The following is a 12363-nucleotide window of genomic DNA, read 5'->3' as shown; positions in this document are numbered from 1 at the left end:
ATTTACAGCGCTGAGTTTCAGTTGGCGCCCCTGTTAGGTATTTTATGGTCCCATAACTCTATTATCGGCACCTTATGGCGCCAATAACCAAAACTCAACCTATTATGGCGCCATATTTCGCTGATTTTATGGTGCTAGACAAGCACCATAAAACTGGATCGCCATTAACCAAGTCCAGCGATAACCGGGGACTGCCTATAGTATTGCTAAATTCAAGCTGCTTTGTAGCTGAAGCTGAGAAAACAATGTTCACACTGCTACTGACTATAAATTATCATGCATCAGTAACATGGAATAAACTGGATTGGATATAGAATTGGATGTAAATTCATTTAGGCCTAGGACCTATGAGGTCATTCAGCGCTTAAACAGAAATTGCAGTAAAAGTTTTGAAAGGTGTAAAAGGAGGAAAACCTAGCAGTTGCACTACAAAAGAATTGTTAGGAGAGGATGGAAAGTAAGATGGAAGAAAGAGAATATGAAAGGTGGTACAGTAAAAGAAAGAAAAACGGGATGCAACTAGGGGCCGATAGCACACTGCAAAGGGCCTTGATTAATGCTACGGATGAAGCTGGACTGAAAATAATAGTAGAGAAAAGGGATTTTGACGAAGGAAAAATCTATTTCTGGGTGATTGGCTCATGTCGCCCTATGAAAGGATCCTTAATATCATTCTTTCTAGGTAAAATTAATCTAAAATTACCAGAGAAAAACAAAATTAAGAAAAATGTCAGTAAAACTGACTAGCTCACTCTTAAAAAGAAGTGTCGGTATGGTAATAGGGGCGAGTGTGGAACACTACCACGAGACAATAACCAATTAGAACTTCCAATCAGAATCCCCCCAAGAGAGAGCTGATACCAACGGGCGATGCAGTCGCTACTACTAACTACTAGAGGACGCCACGGACAGCAGCGCCCCTAGCGGACATCCTTAATAAAAAACATCTTGTCCTGCAAGGGGGGGAAAACAATAAGTGGGGGGGTTTCATAGGGCGACACGAGCCAATCACCCAGAAATAGATTTTTCCTTCGTCAAAATCCCTTTTCTGGGCTCAGCTCGTGTCGGCCTATGAAAGAGTACCAGAGAAACAGACAAGATGGGAAAAAAGGAACAATGAAAAACAGTGTAAAATGATGGATATAATGTAAGTAAATCAATTACAGCATACAAACTAAGCACTTAAACTAACTAACTTATACTAAACAGTAAAATAACAGAATGTTAGTAATCTTAAAGTACTTAAATGGTAATTACAGTAAATTACAGTGATGCATGTAATATAAACTAAAAGGGATTTACTTGAAATTATTTACAAAATATACAAACACACTGTGTCCTACCCTAGCATAAAAATAAGGGTAGGTACACTGAAGTACATTATTAGTACAATTGTGGTAAATATACAAAACACATTGTGTCCTACCCTAGCATAAAAAATAAGGGTAGGTACACTGAAGTACACTATCAGTACAAGTGTGGATGTCCCTAGCAAAAAAAATAAGGGACAATCCACTATATGATTCCACGGCTAAGGCTAGGATATCCGAGTAGCATGGCGATAGGGTGAGGCATGTTGGAAGCTGTAGGTAGAAAGGAGACCTGGATCTATACTACGACTACTATACAGTATCAGGGGAAACAATGTTTCCCGCTGCTACTGCTTGAAAACTTTAAAGATTCCAAGGACTTTAGATAGTGGCGTTTAAAGACTGTCGGGGATTTCCATCCAGTATACTTTTTAAGATCCTCAAAGTTCATATGTTGAAAATAATTAATTGAGGTGGCTACTCCCCTGATATCATGTGCTTTTGGAAATGACTCAGGATTGGCTTGTTTAATGAAGTAAAGGATTTGTTGCCTAATACCTTTTACTGACAAAGTACCACCTTTTTCTCTCATGAAGAGAGCACCTGAGGATCTTGAAGAAGTACGAGATAGAAAGGCTCTAAGAGTTGATACTGGGCAGAGAGAAGGATCCTGGGGAAGTGGGATAACTTTCCAAGGGGCCCACCTTGCCAGAGGATCCTCATTTTGGCTAAAAAGCTACGATCCGGAGCAAGTAGAACTTCTCCTGATGGGAGGTAATTCCACATGACCCGCATCCCTGGATAGAGCCGACAGTTCTGAAATTCTAGCTCCTGAGGCTAAGCTTAATAAGAATAATGTCTTCCTCAGGAGCATTATGAATGTACAAGATGAGTTGTCAGTATCTGAAGCTAGTTTGAGGACATCATTTAAGAACCATGAAACTGTAGTAGGCCTTTGGGAAGGTCTAAGTCTAGCACAGGCTTTAGGGATAGACGTAAAATAAGATTCAGTCAGATCTATCTGAAAACCTACTTGAAAGATTTTCTTCAAAGCCGATTTATGAGTGGTAATAGTGCTAGCTGCTAAACCTTTTTCAAAAAAACAAGGATCTGAAAAAGGATATAGCCAGATTAACTGTCATGGTTGTAGTGTTCGATTCTTTCAAGAAAAGATGCTAATTTTTTAACAGCTGAGTCATATTGTCTAATGGTTGACTCTCTCTTATCTGATTTCTAGGAAGAGAATATTCTGTGGATCAATATTAGCATCTTTATTAGCCGCAAACTTCATGAAGTCCATAAAGTTAGGGTCTGGAGAATTCCTGAGGAAGCGAACACAGTCCTCATTTGTACTGATTGTGATAGCTTGGGATTGGGGATCCGTTGAGGTCGGAGACCCAATTCCAGAAGAAGAGGATACCAGTTGCTCTTGGCCAGTCCGGTGCAATCAGAGCTACTATCCCTTTGAAAGACCTTAGTTTGCTTAGGACTTTCAAGAGAAGATTCACTGGAGGAAAAACATAAATTCTCCTCCACTGATTCCAGTCCAACGACAGGGCGTCCGTGGCATAAGCCAGAAGGTCCAGGTTGGGGGCCACATAGCAAGGGAGCTTGTGGTTCGCTTGTGAGGCGAAGAGATCCACTTGGAGACCTGGGACTCTCAGGCTTACCCACTGGAATGACCCGTCGTCTAGAGACCATTCTGATTCCAGAGGAACTGACCGGGACAGGGCGTCTGCTATCACATTCCTTACTCCTGCCAGGTGAGTGGCAGATAGATGCCATTTGTGTTTGTTTGCTAAGGCAAAGATGGCTATCATGACATGATTGACATGCTTGGACTTGGACCCTCCTCTGTTGATGCAATGAACTACCACTGCACTGTCCAAAACTAGCCTTAGATGAGACTTCTTCGGGGGAAGCAGTCTCTTCAAGGTAAGAAATACTGCCATTGCTTCCAACACGTTTATGTGGAGCTGGCGAAATTGAACTGACCAAGTCCCCTGAACCTGTTTGAACTGAGAGTATCCCCCCCACCCAGGACAGGGAGGCGTCCGTGGTGAATGGTTAACACTGGAAGGGGATATTGAAGGGGTACTTTCTTGGCTAAGTTCTTTACTTTTGACCAAGGACGGAGTTGATTGCGGAGGATCTGTGGGATCACTGACAACTTGTCTCGATATTTGGAGTTTGCTCTTGATCGCCAAATTCGATTTAAATCTTTCAGCCTTGCCTTCAGGAGGATATCTGTTACCGAAGCAAACTGGAGGGACCCTAGGATTCTTTCCTGGTTTCTCCTTGACGTTTGTTTGCATTTGAGAAATTGCCTGACAGATTTTGCTATTTCCTTCCGTTTGGCCACTGGAATTGACAGATTGTGGGAAGACAAATCCCATTGGATTCCTAGCCACTGAAAACGAGACTCTGGAGTGAGTCTGGATTTCGTTTTGTTTATCTGGAACCCCAGATGTTCCAGAAAGCAAACTACCTTTTTGGTGGCTTTGAGACATTCCTCGACTGTTGGTGCCCAGATCAACCAATCGTCGAGGTATGCTGCTACCATGATTCCCTGAGCTCTCAATTGATGTACAACCACTTCTGCTATTTTGTGAATACCCTGGGGGCTACATTCAGACCGAAGGGCATCACTTTGAATGAGAATGTTTGATTTCCTAGCCTGAATCCTAGGAATGGGCGGAAGTGCCTGGCTATAGGGATATGATAGTATGCGTCTGTAAGATCGATGGAGCATGTGACGGCTCCACGCGGAAGTAAGGTCCTTACTTGCGAGAGGGTAAGCATCTTGAACTTGTCGCAACGAATGAAAGAGTTTAGCTTTGACAAGTCTAAGATTACCCTTCTTTTTGTTGAGCCTTTCTTTGGCACGCTGAATAAGCGACCTTGAAATTTTAGATGCTTGACTCTCGCAATAGCTCCTTTCTGAAGGAGCGTTCTTTCCGCGTAATCTGTCAATTCCTCTGATGGTATCTGGTGGAATGATTTGATTGGAGGAGGCTCTTTGATCCAACTCCAACCCAATCCTTTGGACACTATGCTCTGTGCCCAATTGCTGAACCCCCACCTGTGGCGGAAGAGGAACAGCCTCCCTCCTACCTGGGGAGCCTCATTGTTGATGGGCGGGTTGACCACCACGCCCCCCTCTGAACTGCCTGCTCCTTGTTGCCCTTCCTGCGCCACGCTGACGAAAGTAACCTCTCGCCCTACCTCTTGGTTGTTTTGTAACCCTTGAGCCTCATATGAAGGGTTGAAGGCTGGCGAGATTGCGTAGGAGGTGGACGGCTGAGATTGAGGGGACAACAGGAGGATAGGCTGGTTCTGCTTCGAACTAGCAGGTTGTCCTTGTTGGGTAACTGGGACAGCTTGCACAAATTGCTGCTGTTGCTGGTGTTTTCTGATACGGCTGGAACCTCTTACCAGCCTTCTTTTGCTTCTTACCAGCAGTGGGGACGGATTCTTGTTTCCTCTTCGAGGAAATACCCCACCTAGCTCTAAGGCTCTGGTTGAGCTAGCAAGCTTCGTGGTGCACTTCGTTGACAGCGGACTCTGGGAAGAGATCCGCTCCCCACATGCTAGAAGCCAAGAGTCTATTCGGCTCGTGCCTAATAGTACACTCTTGTAGAACATGCTTCCGGCAATTCCTCCTAGCCTGGAAGAAGTCGAAAGCGTCAGAAAGTACCGTCTGGAACTGAGATTTTGCCAAAATCTTGAACAGCGGTTCCGTAGCGTAAGAAAGAGCAGCCATTTCCGTGATTATAAGGGAATTGAGGGACCTACCAAACCTGGTTCGCGCATCAAACTCTGCCTGGATTAGGGAATCCGGCAGCCTCGGTAGCTTCTCGCCGAACTGGTCCATGGCGCAGTCCGGTTTGAGCTTACCAAGCGTGAATGTAGCTGGTAAGTTCTCCCACAATTCTCCGAAAGCCGGGAAGAGCGGAGAAGTAGACTCCGCCTCCCTCAACTGTGGGATGGGCTCATCCTTGAGGACTGCCTGAAGGGACTTCTCTACTAATTTCGTAGCGAACGGAAGAGAAACTTCCTCTTCCGTCGCGAAAATAGTAAAGGGACTCTTGTAGGCCTGGAGTTTAGTGTTCGTACACTCCCAGTCCTCAAGGCAGTGAACCCATTCCCGCTGGGCATGATCTCTACTATACAGGACAGACTCTCTAGAGATCTTGTCTTCCCTAGTCAGAGCCGTTACAGTCAGCCTAGCATAACCGATGAAAGGCTGCGTCAGACCCGGAGGGTAAAACTCGAAGTCCTCAATCCTCCGAGTTCCACACTCCGGGATAGAGATCATCCCATCCTTGAAGGAGCGTAGGCAGGTACTCTCATGGGTTCTCCATGGAGAAAGCTGGCAGAGAGTCGTATGGCGGGAGTTGGAGAATGCCAGTGCTTGGCACTGGGGAAACTGGAAGAGGAGCCTGAGATAGCCCGGCTACTCGGTCCTCATTCTCCCTAACTCTGTTAGAGAGATCTTGAATCGACTGGCCTGATTGAGACAGAGTGCTCGACAATTGTGCGAACATCTGCTCGAATCTCGTCCCCAGGGCGGAGACTTGCGAGCCAACCAGCTCGCCCACCTGTTGCATCACACTGCTGAGAAAGCAGAGGATCAAAGGTGCTAGGCCCTGCTCCTCCTACCGGCGTAGCCGGAGAGTGGAAGCGGAGGAGGCGGGAGAAGGCACTGGCTCGGCGGGAGCGCGGGCCTTCTCCTTAGAAGCCTTGCTTCTAGAGCTCTTTGAGTGAGAAGAGCTCGGCTTCGCTTTCACCGCGTCGGCGTAGGAAGTCGAAGACTTCCTAGCCGAAGAAGACGAAGACGACTTCCTAGAAGTTGTCTTAGCCAAAGTCTTCGGTTCTCTCTGTCCCTTCACCTTTGGGGGTACAGAGAGAGCGGGAGAGCGGGTAGGAATCTCAGATCCCACAAAGCCTTGGAAAGAAGCACTCAAAGAGGGTACAGGAGAAGATCCAGGAGCACCAAGGAAAGACCTTGGGCGCCCGACACACCTACCTCAACCAACAAATCCTCCACCCCTACCGCCATGGGTTCGATGTTAAGGTCCAGGGCAGCAACGTCCGGGACCGACTCCTGGGCAGCTACGACCCCAAAGGATTGCTGGAGGTCTTGCTGGATGGAGGCTATCAGAGGGGCCGCGGACAGGGGTCACATATCCAGTCGACTTGCCCGCAGGGAAGATCTGGACGGCCAGCTTCTTATCAAGAATATAAGGCTGGCCTTTGGCAGCGTTCTTCCCGAAGCCGCCCACCACCACGCTTTCAGGGTGGCGAGGGCGACTTCCCTCACACCAGTAGCCTGAAAGAAAAGCGAGATGAGCTTCTAGTGGTGGCACGGGGTTAACAAACTTATGATTAAGAGTTGTTAGTAAATGATAATGAAGCCTATAATGGACTTACCCCATCTCCCAGCTGACCGACCAGGTCGTAGCAGATGGCGCAGGCTTCTGGGTGCCAGACGATCATCCCGTTGAAAGACGTGGGCAGGGGGGCCAGGGGGCGTGAGACCTACACTCATCGTGGCCGCAGGGGTCGAACAGCGTCGCGTTACACGCTGGGACCTGGCAGTTGGTAGCCTGTAAGTGGAAAGATACATGAGTACCAGGTACACACTTACAGTCTAACAGATGCTCCGCTGGTGCCGGAGCGATAAAGTTAGATTAAACCAGAGCCCCGCCAAAATACGTGTGGTAACCAGGTTGGTTGCGTGCCCTAGGCTATAGCTCCGCTGATGGCGGAGACGCAAAGGGAAACCAACCAGGAGTGGTGGTAAAAGGAAACCACGACGTAAAATGGCGGGTATGGTAGAAATATAATAATAACATTACACAATTCATTGTAAAATTAGGGTATATCCTTAAAATAATTATAATAATAATAATACAAACCTCTCTCCACCCGTCTACTAGAAGAGTGCACGGGTAAGAAGCAAGCTCCCTTCCGGTAGCGGGGGAGAGATGTAAGGATATAGTAGGCAAGCAACCGACCACTAGTAGTGCCCACCCCGCCCGCTAGCGGAGCCAGTAATCTATAACCAAAGGTGCCCCGGCTGCGACGGAAGGCTCCTTTCGTTATAGCGAGGGAGGTGGCTGAGCAACTGGGGAGGGGGGGAGGAGAAGGTCTCGGCGTAACACGGCGGGAGAGAGAGAGAGGGATGGCCTACTCCTCCCCGCCTCACCGACTACCCGCTCCGGAGACCCGGTAACCTCATGATGGTCGCCCTATACCCCCTGCTGGGAGGAACCCCTGGTCACTTCAGAGAGGGAGAGAGAGAAGGCGACTGAGGTTGTCATGACAACCAAGGGGTCCCCCAGCCCCTCCCTATACCAGAGAGGGAGGGCAGGGGCAGGGTAAGGTGCGATGGAACACGTGACCGCAAGTGGCCAAGGCCGCGAGCAACACAACCGTGAGAGGGCCACGTGAACCAGACTGTACCAATACAAGGAACAAGCACCTAGGCTAGCCTAACACCCTAAATATAATAAATAAATACATCGAAAAGATGGAAAAGACACTTTTAGTAAAAGAAAAAGAAGCCCAGGAGGAGGCAGACTGTTCCAAGAAACAGAAGCCTACTCGGAGCCAGCGATAGCCGATGAAGAGCAAGAGCCGGGATGCTGGGCCGGAATAAATAATAATAGCCCTCAAATACCAACTAAAAGACATGGTAGGAGGGCTAAACTAGCTAAAAACTCGATGTAAAAAAACAAAATGAACGCAATATAGTAAGCCCATAAGTATAAGAAGTCCAGTATGGAGGACCGGGAATTCTTAACGAGGCAGCATGGCGCCACCACGAGGCAACCGGGGAACCGTATATGACCTATTAAGAGGAAAATACTGGTACCCGGAAGACAAAATTGAGGTAAAACATTACTTATGAGTTACTTAACTTAGCCGTAGCAATAGCAGAGCGTTCCATGATGGTAGAAAAGGATAATCCCGAAAATAACACAGCACAAGGAAAAATGCGTCTTGACGCTAGCGCTAAAAAATTAAGGATGTTCGCTAGGGGCGCTGCTGTCCGTGGCGTCCTCTAGTAGTAGTAGTAGCGACTGCATCGCCCGTTGTATCAGCTCTCTCTTGGGGGGATTCTGATTGGGGGAAGTTCTAATAAAAAAAAAAAAAACTGCTGCCATCTATAACAAAATAAAAATAAATCTAGTTCACAAGAGGCCATATTTAAGTCATATTTTGACTTTAAAACACTTCATACAACAAAATATAGCATTGTCCCATATGAATAGAGTTCCTACAGATTAATTTATGCTAAATAGAAGCAAGAAAATCACTAATTAAGTTAAATGCAGCCAAATAAACTTACCTCCTTTAGCCGATTTTTCCAAACCAAAACATGATCGCTATGGCGCCATCTGTTAGTGAAAAAAAAATAGCAATCTAGTTTCACATCAAGACACATTTAAGTTATATTTCGACTTTAAAACACTCCACATAATGAAACATAACCTTGTCCCATATAAACAGAGTTTCTAGAGATTATTTTATGCTAAATAGAAGCAAGAAAATTGCTCTGAATTGAGTTAAATGCAGTGAAATAAACTTACCTCTGTCAGCTGATTTTCCCAAACCAAAACATGATCGGTTTGTTTGTATTCTATAATACAATAATAATTAAAGGATACATACAGTATTACTGGATACAGCAAAGTACATAAAGGATAACTTTTTAAAAGAGCGCCAAGGAAAAGATGCATATTTATGTTTGTATTTTATGAGGCAGTCTCGGCACATAGGCTAGGCCACTGATAACCAGACAATGGTGTTATTAACCCTACAGAGGGTAAAACCCAGTTATGCATATATTGAACAAGCACTGTAAAACCAAAACGCCGGTAACCAATACCAATGGTTACTGGGGGCTGCCTGTACATAAAAGAATGATTACTATGCATTAGTTTAGTATGATGTATCTACTTAATGAACACTATAAGTATAATTAGGTATATCTTTTATCAATTTTTTATTATCTAAATGCACATTACTTCTTTTGGCTTACTATTTATTTCTTACATTTGGGCATTTTGTTCTTTGAGAGGGAGAGCTTGCCTATCAAGTTAACCTTTTTGGATCACTTATAATTAACTGATATGTAATCAACAATCAAACCCCATGGTCACTTATAATGTGCTGATGCATCAATTTGGTGATTATTAAAATCTTCATTTTGACCCTTTGATTTACTGTTTGCCCATTTTTTTAACAGACCAAAATAAAGAACAAGTATTAGCATGAATAATAATTTCAGACAGCATTCACAGTAAAATATTGTTCTGTAACAGACATGACTTATTGCCAGATCTTATCTTCCTAGTTGTGCAGATGTTTTTTGAACTACAGTACTAATCTTACACTATCCTTTAATTGTCAAACACAACAGTGACAGAACAAGTCACTGTATGACCTTTCAAACTCATTTCATCCAATCATTTTCACCTATTTGCTACCTTCCACATCAGATACACAAGGCTAAAACTCTTAAATGAATCAGACTTGAAGCAATTCTACATATTCAAGTAGGTTGCGAAAATGAAAGATATAAGACACTTTAACCTTTTAACAAATAGATATCCAATTGGAGAGCCAATATCTACTTTAATTTCCATTCCATTTAAGATCTAAAGTTATTTGGCTATCTAACTCGGTTATTTATTTAATATGACCAAATAAGAGTCCAAAAAAATTGTTTTGTACTTACAAACTACACTTGTATTACTACACACATAGGTCTCACCTTCCTCTCCTCTGATTGTATGTAACTTTAGGCTGTCTAAAATTGACTGGTAGCCCATGGTCCAAGACAGTCAGGAATCAAGAACCTGTACACTGATGTCTAAGGAGTCAATCATCCTTATAACAGGATGATATCCAAGACATGATTACAGTTACAACAGGACTTCCAAGCAAGCAGACCATATTTCAAAGCAGTTTATATAGATTGAATTTTACAGAGAACCATCTGAAATATGTGGCAAGATGTTAGGCAACACTACAGTGCATGAGAATGTAGGAGGATGCCAGATCAGAAAGCCGATATGAATTGGTGTTGACAAAATGTTGGGTTGAAGAGAGGTTTATCAATGTTTGCGCTATGAACAGTATGTAGTTGAGGGATACCTTCAGCAAAGATGGACGTATTTCCCTAAAAATGGTTATATTTCACCCTAGACAATGTAAGACAGTTACAAAGGATGCCCCTGGTGGATCTCTTCATAAACATCACAAATCAAAATCTTCCAGCGCACTGTGTACTCCCATTTTATAGCAAGATGGAAGATACACAGATTTTTACACAAAAAGTTTTGAGTATTTTGCCATCCCAACCCCCGCTTTCTGTCATTAATGTCTTATAATCCAGAGAACTTAAGTTACCCTCAATTTCACCATTGTGACCCCAGCAAAAGTGGACTGCCAACTTGCTGTTTCTTCCAGCAGAAGTATCAAGATTTCTATCAACCCTCTCTAAGTTTCTTTCAGCCAGTTACTAGACAGCATCCATGTTCAGAAGGTATCAAATGATCTCTGCAACAGGGACATTTTTTTTGCAGAACAGATTTTCCTACACTCTTTACCAAAAAAGACTTTATTAAGAATTTCATGAGATATACCTGTATACCTTTTCTGGCAGACCTTCAACTTAGGGACTGACTCTAGATTTGTGTATAGATTTCTAATGGAACAAGATGAACTCTTAAGGAAACCTACTCCCAAGAATATTATCTTACAGCCTGTTGTTATTTTTGGCTTGAATAAAAAAACTCCACTGCAATTGCTTGTAGTTTAAGTAACTACTGTTATACCAAAAACTAGTGTTTGGATGTCAAGTTTACTTTATACCAAAAACTAGTGTTTGGATGTCAAGTTTACTTTATACCAAAAGCTAGTGTTTGGATGTTAAGTTTACTTTATACTACTAGAGTCATGGTGATAAAATCACTGGTTTTAGTGGTTAATGATTCTGTAACATAAGACAATGGTAATAGTAACTATTTTACTAATGCTGCCTTTTTGTTTTATAACTAAGTAGCTCAAGTCATTTAAAGTTATAAGTGAGTTCTACAGAATTAACTTTTGCAATTAAAAAATTAATTACTGTATTGTTCAATTGTTAAATCATTAAAGGCTTTTTAAAAACATTGTATGTAATATATTTGCAGAGATATTTAGGGAGCAATTTCTGCACTGGACCTGACTGGAAGCTGGTGATGCAGCATATGTGCATACTGTATATGACATTACAGTACAAGTCATTTTGACCAACCTGAATAAGTATTAAATACTACCAATGTATTTCTAAAAAATTGTTAGCTAAGCTATATTTACGAGGCAAATTGGAATTGCCATTACCCTACATCATGTAAAAAATATTTGCAGACTACTCACTATTTCTGTGTTACACCCTAAATGATTCCAAAAGATAATGTTAAAAGTATACATCAGGGAACTATGGAACTATGTATATATATATGTATTTATAGTCATGTATATAATAAGTTTATTCATAACTAAGAACTGGCACACTTGCACATATACATATGTATTTATATACTACGTATCTTATTTTTAATTCAATCTAGTATTAAATCATTGTGTAAATGTTATGCATTATTTTAATTTTGTATTCTCATCACTTCAACTAAAAGCATTCAGTTGAAATTGTGATAATAAAGGTGTATGAAAACCTATTTGTTTAATATTACAAGATCCCCTTAGAAACTGGAAATATGACAAATTTTTAATCAATCTGTATTTTTTATAGCTTACAAACCTTCAGTACACCACTAAATAATTGGCAGGTACTCCAAGTACAATGTACCCCCTCGCCCCCATTTTCCATTCGACTCAAAACCTTGTAACAAGATGAGAGGATAGTAGAGGAACAGAAACCCCCCTATGCTTCCTCTCCCAACACCATGCCAGCCACGTGCAGAAATTTTCAAACACAATTTCTTTGTCTTTAATTCAGTGTGATGCAAAGATTGACCTACACTTCCAAAATCAA

General features: G+C 42.9%; 1 protein-coding gene across 2 annotated transcripts in view; it reads left to right on the top strand.

Annotated features, from left to right (window-relative positions):
* LOC135200171 (transmembrane protein 138-like) overlaps nucleotides 1–12036 on the top strand; it is a 47710-nt gene extending 35674 nt beyond the window's left edge. The window contains exon 5 of one of the 2 annotated variants that reach the window (XM_064228532.1): nucleotides 11519–12036. In XM_064228532.1, coding sequence (XP_064084602.1) covers nucleotides 11519–11617 — 99 coding nt within the window. In that variant the 3' untranslated portion in view covers nucleotides 11618–12036. The remainder of the gene's footprint in view (nucleotides 1–11518) is intronic. The other variant, XM_064228531.1, reaches the window with a different exon arrangement.
* The last annotated feature ends 327 nt before the right edge of the window (nucleotides 12037–12363 follow it).

This window comes from Macrobrachium nipponense, chromosome 26 (genome assembly GCF_015104395.2).
Source record: "Macrobrachium nipponense isolate FS-2020 chromosome 26, ASM1510439v2, whole genome shotgun sequence".
NCBI lineage: Eukaryota > Metazoa > Arthropoda > Malacostraca > Decapoda > Palaemonidae > Macrobrachium > Macrobrachium nipponense.
This window is presented reverse-complemented; position numbering and strand designations above follow the sequence as displayed.